The following is a 13,820-nucleotide window of genomic DNA, read 5'->3' on the forward strand; positions in this document are numbered from 1 at the left end:
GGACACGACGATCTAAATCACACTACAGGATGATCGGGTACGAAATCACCAGCGACAATCTTGGATCGCCCAACGTTGTAAGATTATTGTAAGAGGAAAATGGGGGCAAAAAATCGTGTAGTGTGAACTATTGCATAAGGTAGTCGGTCTGTATGAAAAGCCCATATGCGTTTTAATTATGTATTGAGATAAATGCGGCATGATCTTTATAAGAAATTAAATCACAGCTATTCAATCACGTTTTAATATCTTTAATCTCTATGATTTACCTGTTTTGGTTTAGCAAAAATGCATCAAGTACTTTTTTTCCATTGATGTCAAAGTTGCAGAGAAGAAAAATCTAAATTTTATCTTACCATGTTTTATCTTCTTAATTGTCTGAATATTCAGATTTTCTAGTAACAATCATAGTGCTTGTCTCAAACCAGTTCCTTTAACACGCTTTTCCACTAGCCACCTGTAACCAGTTCGGTCCGGTCCGCCCCTACCAGATTCATTTTCCATTAGCAAATTCAGCATGACTCTGCCCAGCTGTTCTCAGATTTTCATACCTATCCAGGGCCAGTACTAGCTATACCGAGCCAGGTATGCCACCAAAGTGATTTGATTGACAGCTGACGGCATTGATTGACTGGCTCATTATTACCCGACAGCAAAAGCAATACTATGGTTTACCTGTGGACCGAGAGCTGCTCAGTACAAAGAAGCTATTTTGAGTTTAATCAGGAGCAGTGCTAGGAACACATGCGTTCAAGTTTTACAGTGGAATGGCCGTGATATAGCAGCGCTGCCAGCAGCATGTCGCTTTGAAGAACTGGCAGCAATAAAGAAGAGAGAAACGGTGCAGCTGTGGTCAGTTTTCTGACTGGACTAGTTTTTGCACCAACTGTTTCAAACTCTGGAACTGCATAGTATTAACTTGATGTGATGTGAATTTAATTTTTCTTTTTTTTAAAAAAATAAATGAATAAAGTTCAAGCATGTCTATTGGTTTACATCTTTTTACATTACTTAAATCCTAAGGACTGCACATTTTAAAAAAATTCCAGAATATTCATATGTATAGTGAAATAATCAGCAGATCTCAGTCTTTATCATTTGGTTTGGACCAGTAGTAAATTGATAGAAGACAAAATTAAATATGAGTTTTTTGAGTTAATCAGAATCACAACCATAACCTTGAAGTTCTCCATTGCTGAGTGTTGGTGCAAACATCAGTGGAGAGTTGACCACAGCTGCTGCATGCACACGCCCCACCCACAATAGTGAGGAACAGAGCATATAATGGAAAAGCTCGCTACCTGAGGTAGAACTGAACTGCACGTAAACCAGTTAGTGCACAACTTGCCAGTGGAAAAACATCTTTAGTTGTTTTTCGTGCAGTGAAAAAAAATACATCTAATTGATTTGTCTTGGATTAACCTCAGTCTTTAGATGTTCTAACTTTTTGTTTTTATTCTTTTTTTTAGTGAGGTTGATCGTGACAGACAAACTCCTTCTCCAGATGTCATCATACTTTCAGACAATGAGGCGTCGAGTCCCAGGACAACACCTCGACCTGAAGAGCGCATGCACCAGGCTAACTTGGAGATTTTTAAGGTTAATTTAGAACAGCTCCCACTTCTTCTTTGTACACCATGATTCAGTTTTGCCTCTGTCTTAATGTGGTTATGACAAGTATTTAGCATACCTTTGGAGATACATTTTAACAGCGGGTGAAAAAACTATCTCTGACAGAATTTAAATTAGTTTTAAAAATTCAGTTTTTGAAATTTAGAGTTTCATATTTCATATGGTTGGTGGCTTTGAATTTACTATTTGTATTTTACTATTTTTGACTCAATTTTTTTTTTTGACAGTTTTTCAATTTAGGTACCACTTGGAAGTATTGATTCTTTTAGAGCCAACAATCATGCATAAAAAATGAAAAGCCAAGCTGATATGAGCACACCTGGTTTGCAGTAGATTCTCTGTGAATGAAGACAATCAGGAAAAGGAATACTTTCCTGATTGTAAGTATTCAACCAGGAAAGTATGATTCCTGATGGTGGGGTACCAAATATAATGTAGAGTTTGTGCTCTCGTTGTGTAACATTGGGCCCAGGAGATTTCCACCACTTTCACATGCTTAGCGGAAACATTGTGTTGTCAAAATAGTGCTAAATGTCAAAGTGGAGAGTAGAAATGTGCAATATATATAGTATATGGTAGAAACGTATACCGCATAAGTTTCTACGTATACGTAGACCAAATTGCTATAATAGAAATTCGGCCTACGATAGTCTACCAGATAACTGCAATAATGCTTGTTTATGACGCAATCATCTGGTATCAAAATAGAGCAAGTGAAAAACCGAGTGGCTGAGAGCACAAGGGAAGAGCTTGCTAAAAAGGCAGGTGCAAAAACTTAACTTATCTGGACTTGGTTCAGGTTTATTTTCCTGTGGTCTTAGCGCAATGCTCAGGAGGAGCGCAGCAAGCAGGAAGCGCGAATGTGACGACCCCACCGGACCATGCACAGAGTAAAACGCTCAGATCAGGAGAAGAAAATTGTAATCTGCAAAGTGTGTGGAAGAGAGGACATACAAGCAATTTGTTTTACTACCTTAACACGAAGCATGTGCTTGAATACCAGAAATACAGCTGACTACAAGTTCCAGTAACTACACTGAGAAGACAAAGAAGGATTTGATGCAGACATTATTACATTAAAGTTAGTGTTTCTAGTTAGAAATATATTTTTCATTTATTTTTTTTTAACTTTGATTTAACCAGGTAGTCATCATTGAGATTATGCTCCTGCCTATTATTGCCAGATCTCCCTTACAATTATTTTTTTAAGGGAGACCTGGCAATGATAGGCAGCAACATAAAACAAAACGCTTTTATGTTGCTGTTGCATAAAATCGTATGTTGCATGCGAACAGCATCCACAAAAACCAGTGTTAAACAAGCGTTTATGCATACATTCCACTCGATTAGTATATTAATTTTTTTGTTTCTATTATAAGTTGTATGTAAATTATATTGTGATACATATCATTACTGCCATCCCTCACAATATATAATGTGATTTGAATTTTATGCCACATCGCACATGCCTAGTGGGGATGTCAACACAAAGTTCATTTGATGTACATCACAAAACATTGCCTTATTCATTATATCATCATCGCTAATGTTTATTTAGAGAAACATCAACAACCCCTAGTATAGAATATTTTTGTTTACTTCTAGAAGTTTTAGTATGCCAATCAGTATTTATTTAGTTAATCACTTTATTATTGATGGTAAAGTCAAATTTAAAAGAGCCATGGTTAAAAAAAAAAAAAAATCATTTTAAAAATTGTTTTATTTCAAGTCTAAAATGTAATGACTGGTTGCTTCTGTAATTCCATAATCCAGTTTCCTGACGAGATGTTTTTTATTATGTATTTATTTGTGTTTATGTATTATTTTGTTTATGTGCTTTTCTGCAGTTGTAACATACATATTGATGGCCACAGCCGTTGGTCTTCACTAATTTCCTTGAAATTTGGTTATTTTTCAAAAATATTCCAAAATAATAAAACATATTTTTAGTTTCTTCATCTGCAAACCACTGGTCATATAATCCCCCAAAATTAATCTTTTTACAGCTTTTGTTCACAAGTATAACTCCAAAAATAAGATTATGTTAGAATAGTGACAGCTGGGAATACAATTTTATTAGTGAGTATCAATTGAAATTTCAACATTTAACTGAAACACTTTAGATTCAGTAGCAATCTCTAATTAATGCATTCTGTCATGTGATTACTGAACAAAAAAGAATGAACTCAATGCACATTTTAGTGGTAGAACACATACAAAGGACTGTCACAATAACATATTTTGCCAGGCTATTAATTGTCCCAGAAATTATTGTGATAAACAATAATATTGTCATTTTGAGACCATTGTTAACTAATAGCTTAAAAAATGTCTAACAATGCAAATACACCTTCTCAGGGGTCAATAAACAATTTCAAAAGAACATTTAGCACTGGCTGGACCTTTTAATTATAAAAAAAAAATTCAGAGGGATTTTGGGGGGTTTGCAAAATCCCTCTGAATGTGAACAGGTTTGGAGGACCTGTTCACATTCAGGTCCTCCAGTTCATGGGAGAGGGGAAAAGCGGTTGCCACCCTCAAGATGCCGCCCTGGGCGGTTGCCCGTGTTGCTCATTCCAGAAACCACCACTGCACCTCAGTGACAATAGGATGGTCCCCAAACAAGCAAAAGGCATCTATACATTTTAGGTGCAGATATGTTGGTTATTGTTTAGTTGTTACTATTTTACAACATAGTGGCTCCACAGGTTCAGTTGTTCACCACAGTAATTCAGTTTGAATCCAAAGCCTCCAAGACTACAGCTGTGAAATTACCGTAATAACCCGATATTGGCTAGAAAGTCCCAAGTGTGGCGGAATTACGGTACTGCAAATTTGGATGCGTCACCGGCGACACGTTCCGGTCTAGAAGGGTCAATACAAGCTCAATAAATTTGAGTGCTGATTGTTTTGTAATATCTTAGTCTTGATAAATAAAATCTTTAAAACCATATATCTGAATCTTCTATCTTGGCTGATGAGTCACAATTGGGCCACTCTTGAAATGGGGCCCATATGCAGCATAAAATCATTGTGAAGACCGCAAATGGTCCCAGAATTGCACTTTAGACACCGTAGGTTTAAAACTTTTCAGTGTATAAAATATTCAGTGAAATTGTTGCTTTTTGTTCTGAATCTGTTTTTCCATAAACTGGCATATAACCATTCTTCTTTCACCACTCGCATGTTGATCTGAAACATGGTTGGACCTTGGTGAGGCAATTCAACTAAGTATCATTACAAAAGTTAATGGTTTTAGTTAAAAGTCCATGACTGTAAAAGTTACTGTATAAAAGTAGTTACTGTGTATGTGTGTTTGTCTGTGTTTTCTCCAGGGAAAAACAGGAGAGGAGCGACAGCAGATGATCAAAGCTCTGAGGGAAGAGCTGCGCCTGGAAGAAGCCCGTCTCGTCTTGCTCAAGAAGCTTAGACAAAGCCAGATGCAGAAGGAGAACGTTGTGCAAAAGGTTAGTGTTTTTTATTATTTATATCCTTAGAAGAGAATAGGCTTTTTGAATATTGAATCTAAAAAAAAAAAAATTGAATATGAATATCCTTGATAGGACCATTGCTCTATCAAGGATGTTCATTTTACATGCTTGTCTTAGGTAAATATGAACCAAAACAGCTAACATGTCTTGTGCTCTAGACAGCATCTGTTAGAAATTTTTGAGGTTTTATTTGTTTATTTTTATCATCTTGTTCATTTTTAAGTTCTACTTTTTATCTCATTATAAAACTCATGATCTTTGTGTGGTTCATTTTTACAGATTAGAAAATACCCTAACAGCATGTCTGTTCATAGGACAATGGTGGGGTTCACCAAGCACTCCTGTACATGTTTAGGTGTGTTGTAGTTTCAACACAACTGTGTGATACTGATATGTGACTGGCAAGTTTTTGCAGAACATAACTGATATTTCCTTTAAATCCAGCATACTCAAGTGGACACACATTTAAAGCATTTTCAACTATGAGCCTGACAATCACATTTGGGAAACAGTTTTTAAGTTTTTTGGACTTGGAACACCAGGAGCCTCAAGCAGGCATTTCTGCTCTTAAAACGACTTGATAAACCTCTCAAAAGTCTCCTGTGTGATATAAATAAGGTGTGATTAGTGCAGTACGTCCTAAGTGGGAATACATCAAACTGGCAAAAGCCAGCTATAACTTATTTGAGTTACAGCTGGCTAAACTTATCAGACCACACTGTATTAACACAATGACCATAAATGTTTTTGTCATATACACAAAACCACTAAATGAAAGTATTTTAATTTAGTGATAGCGGACACTGTCACTAGAGCATCAAAATATTAGACCGATGTTGGTTACTGGAAGATCAGCCTTTGGAACAAATGCAACGTTTCATTACACAGGCTTTCTCACAGAAAACTTGCTAAACCCAGTGGTTTTAGCATCGAGGCGGTCCACTGTGTTTTTGTATTAAAAGATGTTAAGTTGACAGGCAATGTAAAATATTACTGGATAGTTATATGTTTCTGGAATACATCACCAGTGAAACACTATTTAAACCCACAACCATAGAGTCTTAAAAATGACAAATCAAAAAATACAGTTAAAATGAATATTAATTATGTGCGCTTCTGTTTAATCCAAATTAAGTCAGCATCTCCATAATGTCCCCCATAATTGCTAACATTTTAACACAGACCATATTTGTGTTGAAACTATTTGTTTATTGAAAATATCAATGCTGCTAAATTTGATTTAATGGTGTCAACATACATAAATCAAAGATTTGAAATTGTTTAACATTTAATTTTAAGGAACTAGCAAGTTTACTTTGAAGATTGTTCTTCGAACTTTTACATAGTTAAATTGTTTTGTTACCACAGCGACCATCTGATGCTCTGAGTTTAGTCTTTGAATTTGAGCTCTGTTTGTTCACAAATACAAATTAGTAACCTGCAATTATAACTGATTGCTTTTTAGGATGGCTGTTACGACTGGCTCAAAGTCATAATAAAACGGGAGACTATGCAGTGGTTAAAGTGCATAAAAAGGAATATTTATTAACAAAAACAACAATGGATTGTGGATGTCAGTATCAGTGGTGCAATGCAAATGCTTGGATGTGTTGTATGAGTGCATCTGGAAGTGTTGGGATGCAAAAACAAAGACAAACTCAAATGTGCAAAAGGTGGAAACCTGAAGCTGAACGCAGAGCACCACAAGCGTCAAGAGCAGAGTGGACGCCAAAGGCGCCCCAGAAGGTGGAGACGGCCAGGTTTAAATGTTCTGTGCTGCAAATTAATGAATCAGCAGCTCCTGTAAAGGGAAGGAGCACAAAGACAGACAACAAGACACCTGCAGCCCAGCCCATAAGGCCCAGGGCCGTAACTCTAAAACTACCCCCTTCTCCCAGAATTTACTAAATCCAGGGTGAAATGCCGTTAGTGGTGCTGATGTTCTTAGCAGGAAGAGAGGCCTCGAAGTCATTTTCTGCTCAAGGCCTCATACGACCGTGGACTGGCCCTGCATGAAGAGCTAAATCCGCTGCACTGAGCATCTGCTGGATACAGAGGGATAAATGGGAGATTTAATTTATGTGGCTTTAGTGGCGCTTTGATTTTGTGTCTGAATTTTTAAAAGGCACCACAGAAACTGTTTTGGTTGCATGAGCTTTATGGGAAGAGTTTTTAAGATCTTCGTGTGGCCACTCACATTAATTCTGGCTGTCAAGTTAAAACAGCAAATGGTGCATTTGTGGGTGTATTTGCCATCTCCACCCAACTGACACATGCATCAGAGAGAATCAAGCACACCCATCTCTCTCTCACTCAAGCCTTCAGAAGCCTATAAGGTAACTTGGCACACCTGTGCTCAGAATGATCTCTACAGACAAAGAACCTCGGCTTCAAGCTTCCACAAAGACACCACTGGTAGGAACTGGACATTATGCACAGTTTAAATCATTTCATCTGCATTCAGAAGACCAAATTAGCCTTGGTGATGAAATTGGTTTTATGTGTTTAGAATGTAGTTTATTTATTTTTTCATTCACTGTTAACTTAAAAATAGATTGGTAATATTACCTGGTAAACTGCTTAATTAGCTCATTGTGATTTGTAATTTATTTTGGTTCATTTGTTTGTAGGTTTTCAACCTGCTTGGTGACCTCTTTGTGTCTACTCTGACCACTCAAACAAAATCATGGTGGTCTTGTATTGTAAACTGAAGTAATTTAAAGACAAAAGAAAAGAGAAATAAAAAGATGTCGCTGAGATGAGTTGTTTCTGCGTCTCTTTGGAGGAAGAAAGCCTTTTCAAGTTTGGGCAGAAGCTGAGGTGGTTTGAAGAGGCCAAAAAACTTGACAGTTGAAAACCAGTTGGAAATCAACTGAAGACCAGATGACAGTGAAGTCCTGATAAAGGAGAGCTTCAACGAACCAACTCAAGGAGGACATCAGGTTATCGCAGCTGTACAATCCAAAATGACTGAAGAAATGTTTGGAAAGTCAGTGAAACAATTGAAGCTGGATCGCACCATGGCAAAATCTTCCTTCACCAAGCAAGCAAACTTCCTGAGCAGAAACGCTTCCAACATAACAGAGATGGAACTGTGAGAGGAGTTCAAAAAACTTACCTCTGATGTCAGACATGTAAGTGATTCAAATGATGATTACAAACCTGGACTATTAGCAGAGATGGAAGATGAGGCTGGTGAACTTGACAAACAGCAAGAAGCTGATTTGGAAAAGACTATTAATGACTGTGAATCAAAATTAGAAGAAGTCAAACAAATAGTTCAGTCTAATTTGTGGAAAATATATGGTCAAGATGAGCTCTATACTGCAATCCAAGAGGCAGAAAAGGCATGTAATGATGCTTCTGACATAAAAGTTTTAACTGTGAACAAAAGTGCATATGAGGTGCAGCTGTCCTTTGTGGAGAATGTGATCCAGGAATCTATTAAAAGTTTTGTGACCTAGGAAATATGGATTCCAGTAGAAGAAAGGGACAATATAGAAGACAGAGTAAAACAAATTAAATTGATGAAAAAGAAACTTCAAACAAGAAAATCAGTTTGCCATAGCATAAAACGACTGCAGAGAAGAAGAGTAAATCAGATGCAGCTCAAGCAGACCTTGCATCTATACTAGCTCAACCCGCACCCATTGTAAAGATCAGACCCATATATCTACCAAAGTTTCATGGCTGTAAAAGAAACTTTCACAGATGGAGAAAAGACTGGGAAAGTCTGCAGAAGCAGGGAGAACCAAATGGCTCAGTTGAAGTGAAAATGTTTCAGTTGTTGGATAGTGTAGATGAAAGGATATGTAGTGAATTACACCTGCCTGCTTATGATACTGCTGCAGATATGTTCCGAGTGATGGAAAATGGGTATGGCGATAAGTCAAACATTGCTTTAGAAATTATTGAAGAGCTTGAGAAGATTCCACCCCTGAAAGCAAACCAGCCAAGGAAAGTCATAGATCTCATTCAAGCAATTGAAAAGGCTCTAGCTGACTTAACAGAGTTAGGTAACATTGGAGCAATGAAAAATCCTCTGGTTATTAAATCTCTAGAGAGTAAACTACCTGATGTTATAAAGAGAGACTGGCTAGTTTTTATGGTTAATCCTGCTAATGCAGTTACACCAGTTAATCATTTTGATAGTCTTCTCAAATTTTTAAAAACACAAGAGGAAGTTCTAGAGAAATTAGAGCAACTTGGAGTGAGTGAAAAAGCTGAGAAGAAGTTTGAGAAACGACATGCTTTTACTCGATCCACAAGAAAGAATCATGCCTGTATTGTGTGTGGAGACGCAAGACATGGAGATAAAATATTCTTCTGCAAACAGTTCAAAGCAATGAATGTACCTGAAAAGCTCAACATTGTAAAGACGTTGGACATATGCAAAAGGTGTTTGAGAAAGCATGAAGAGGATGCTGAATGTATCAACACTTAACTTTGTAGAAACAAAGATTGTAAGAAAGGGAGCTTTTCAGATCATCATATCCTCCTTTGCTCAAAAGGTGAACTTACAAGGTCTGGGATTGATAAACCAAAAAGAAAAAATAGACTAACAGAAGAGCAGGAGAAATAAATTCATAGCTGAACTTTCACCAGAACTAGCAGAAGAATACAGAAAAGCATTTTCAAATATGACTGCATCAACAAACAATACAAAGGGTGAAGTCCCTGGGCTTATGGAGTCACATGGACTAAAAGAGCAACCTGTTATTTTAATGCTGTTGGAAATCGCTGCAAATGGAGGCCAGAAAATTGGCACTTTGATTGACTTGGCTTCTGATACTAATTACATTACTCATCAAGCAGCTCAAAAATTGAACCTAGAAGGTGAGAATATAACATTAGTTGTTCATGGTGTTGGGGAAATGCCAGTCAAAGTTAGAACAAAAAGATACCTGTTAAAAGTGAGAGTTAAAACCCCCAAAGGCACAGTGAAAGCTCACCAACTCATTTGTTATGGACTTAGTGAAATTGCTAAAGTGCATAAAGTCATTCAACCACTGCAGCTGCAAAAGTTTTTCCCAGATGTTGGCCTGGAAGACCTTAAAAGACCAGATACCATTGAGCTACTAATAAGCCACAGAGAAGGCAAACTGGCCCCTCAAAGAGTCAAGGTTGTTGGAGACCTGGTCCTGTGGAACAGTCCACTCGGCATAACCGTGGGAGGAGCTCATCCGGATCTTTGTGAAGACATCGACGTGGCAGCACACAGGTCAGAAACGCACTTTGCTCGTTCTATGCGCACTGCTGTTGTAAAGTGCGCAGACTTTCCTGGAAGAAGTCTGCAGTCTCAAAGAAGTTAAAGCAGAAAGCAAAAGTACAACTACCAATAAAGAGTTCATTGATTGGTGGAGGTGGGAGAGCATAGGAGCAGCTTGTGAACCAAAGTGTGGTGGATGTCGCTGTGGGACATGTCAACCAGGTGGGAAAGATATGACATTAATGGAGGAGAAAGAACTTGAAATAATTAAACAAGGTCTTACCTATGTGCAAGCAGATAACCACAGTGATGCTCCCCACTAGGATGCAAAGTATCCTTGGATTGTAGAACCCACTTGTCTTCCCAATAACAGGAGAAGTGTTGAATCAACTTTCTTAAGAACAGAGAGACGATTAAATAAAGAGCCTGAATGGAAAACTGTCTATGCAAACCAGGTGCATGAAATGGTGCAGAGAAAAGCAGCAATAAAGCTAACAGAAGAAACTTTAAATGGCTGGAAAGGACCAGTATGGTATGTAAACCATCAGGTGGCGCCAAATCCTCATTCTGTGACCACTCCTGTGCGTTTAGTATGGATCAGCAGTCAAAGATTTGAAGGTCTAAGTATGAATGATATTCTGCTGAAAGGTCCTGATGTTTTAAATCCCATTCGTGCTGTTCTACTCAGGTTCAGAAGGGGACTGCATGCTGCCCTGGGAGACATTAAAAAGATGTATAACTCTGTGTGGCTGGAGGACCTGGAGAGACATCTACACAGGTTCCTCTGGAGAGACGGCTCAGAAGAGGAGATCGGTGAGTTTGCCATTACCAGAGTTAACATTGGGGATCGACCTGCTGGATGTATTGCCCAAGTAGCAATACGAGAGACAGCAAAACTGCCCATGTTTGACAGCTGTAAAGAGGAGCGGAGGATCCTGGAAGAAGACTGTTATGTCGATGACATTTTAACATCTGACAATGACCCAGAACTTTTGCACAAACACATTAAGAAGGTGGAAGAGATCTTACAAGTTGGGGGATTCTTTTTGAAACCATGGGACCTATCAGGTCAAAGTGGGAGGCAAAAAATGTCCTTACCTAGCAGAGACAAAAGTCTTACACTCCTTAATCAGATGAAAGAGGATGATAATAAGGCTTTGGGAGTGGGATATCTGGTGGAAGAAGATAAATTGTATGTGATGACATCAATCAACTTCTCAAAAAGAAGGAAAAAATTGAAGGTGGGACAAAACCTAAAAGAAGAAGTGAGAACAAATACTCCAAATCCTCTCACTAGGAGAGAACTCCTTAGCCAAGTAGCTAGTCTTTTTGATCCCATTGGGCTAGTCACACCCACCAAACAAAAATGAGCCATCCTGGTGAGAAAGGCTTTCCAAGAAACCAGAACTTCAGATAAAGCAGGTGAGCTCAATGTCGCAGAGCATGTCCTGTCAAGAGGAGCATGTCCTCCTTCAAGAGGATTCACAGTGGAAAATGGACCAAAGTTCCTATTGCAACCTGTTGAACAATGGCCGATAAAATCAGCCAAAGACATTGGTATGGGTGCAAAAGACAGTGTTGCAAGGCTCCAAAGAAAAGCTTTCTCAGCAGTGATGACCAGAGCACAATCCAAACAAATTAAAGAAAAAATTTGTGATGAGGATGTGACAAAGAATCCTTTAAAAGCTACAGAGTGGGGAAAAAAAGGACAGTCAGCTCAAAATCTCTCCTCTTACATTCATTGCCAAGCAGTTAATTCAAGAGAGAAGATACAGTAGTCTTTCTAAACTGGTCAGAGTGATTGCATGGGTGAGAAGAGCTGTTGAAAAGTGGAAACTCACTTTGGAAAGCCAGCAAAGTGATAGAAAAGTGAAAATAAAAATTTCAACTGATGTCAAACAACCAACCATCCATCTGTGACTTAATGTTAAAGAGTATGAGAATGCACTGAGAGATGTTTTCCTGGCTGCTCAAGAGAGTACTTCATTCCATGACACAACTTTAAACAGACTAGTTGTGTTTAAAGAGCAAGATTCTGGACTCCAGGTATGTTGGAGTCGTATTCAATCCTTTAATGAAGACAAAAGAGTTTTTCCCATTTTACCATATGACTCATGGGTATCCACATTGGTTGCTCTTGAAGCTCATGAAGTAAATCATGAAGACATTGCTGGAACATTACTGCAGATGAGAAAAACAGCATGGGTGGTGAGAGGCAGAAGATTGGCTAAAAAAGTTGTGGATAATTGTGTGACATGCCGGAAAATAAGAGCAAAAAGATGTGAGCAGATAATGGGTGATATTCCACCAGAACGAACTCTGCCTGCCAGACCATTTGAGTTTACTACTATTGATCTATTTGGACCTTATGAAGTGAGGGATGAGGCCCGAAAAAGAGCTAAACTTAAAGTGTGTGGTATCATCTTCTGTTGCATGTCATCTAGAGCTATTCACACAGATCTTGTAAGTGATCAGTCAAGTGAAGGATTTTTGTTAGCGTACCAAAGATTTACAGCCTTAAGAGGACATCCAAGGAAGTTATGGTCAGATGGCGGAAAAAACTTTATTGGAGCCAAACCTGTCCTGGCTGATCTTTATCTGTTTTTGGACCAACTAAACAAAGAGCAAATTCAACAAGAAGCTTTGAAATATGGAACTGAGTGGAGCTGGAAAATACACCCTGCAGACTCCCCCCATAGGAATGGGGCAGCAGAAGCAGCTGTAAAGATAGTCAAGCAAGCAAGCATTGCATAATCTAGGGTCAGATGGAGTTTTTACATGGAGTGAATTTCAAACATTCCTGTATATGGCAGCTAATCTGGCTAATGAAAGACCAATAGATGCGAGAACTCAGTCGAGAAGACTGCATAAGCTACATTACACCAAACTCTCTGCTGCTTGGGAGAACTGGTCCAAAAAGTGATAACTGTACATTTGACTTTAAAAGTTATCCACTCAAGAGATTAAAGTTCATGCAAACAGAAGTGGACAGATTCTGGAGAAAATGGAGTCAACTAGCTGGACCAAATTTGTTTGTCAGAAGTAAATGGCATTCAAAGAAGCGAAATGTTGCTGTTGGAGACATCATTTGGATTGCGGACCAAAATGCTTTGAGAGGTCAATACAAACTTGGCAAAGTGATCAGTGTAAACAGTGACGAAAAGGGGACTGTAAGAGATGTGTATGTACGAACTTATCCAAGTTACCCTGTACCACTTATGAAAGCTGGAGGACAAACAAGGAAGACGAGGAAAAAACTCCCAATGAAGATACCCTCAACGATACTTCATAGAGATGTAAGGCGCATTGTTGTGTTGGTGCCAATAGAAGAACAAGAAAACTCTGCTGGGACAAGATCTGGTGAAGAGAGAGAGGCGTGACCTCCTTGGGTTCAAAAAACCAGGAGCTCAAGTGGGAGCAATGGTGCATTTGTGGGTGTATTTGCCATCTCCACCCAACTGACACATGCATCAGAGAGAATCAAGCAC

At 38.5% G+C, this 13,820-nt stretch overlaps 1 protein-coding gene across 1 annotated transcript in view; it reads left to right on the forward strand.

The window, feature by feature from the left end:
* LOC103156727 (transcriptional repressor p66-beta-like) overlaps positions 1-5,129 on the forward strand; it is an 8,723-nt gene extending 3,594 nt beyond the window's left edge. Inside the window, exons 2-3 of the mRNA XM_016664544.1 lie at positions 1,470-1,599; positions 4,968-5,129. Of these exons, the coding sequence (XP_016520030.1) occupies positions 1,470-1,599; positions 4,968-5,129 (292 nt within the window). The remainder of the gene's footprint in view (positions 1-1,469; positions 1,600-4,967) is intronic.
* Positions 5,130-13,820: the final 8,691 nt, after the last annotated feature.

The sequence above is a fragment of the Poecilia formosa genome, unplaced genomic scaffold, assembly GCF_000485575.1.
Source record: "Poecilia formosa unplaced genomic scaffold, Poecilia_formosa-5.1.2 Scaffold495, whole genome shotgun sequence".
NCBI lineage: Eukaryota > Metazoa > Chordata > Actinopteri > Cyprinodontiformes > Poeciliidae > Poecilia > Poecilia formosa.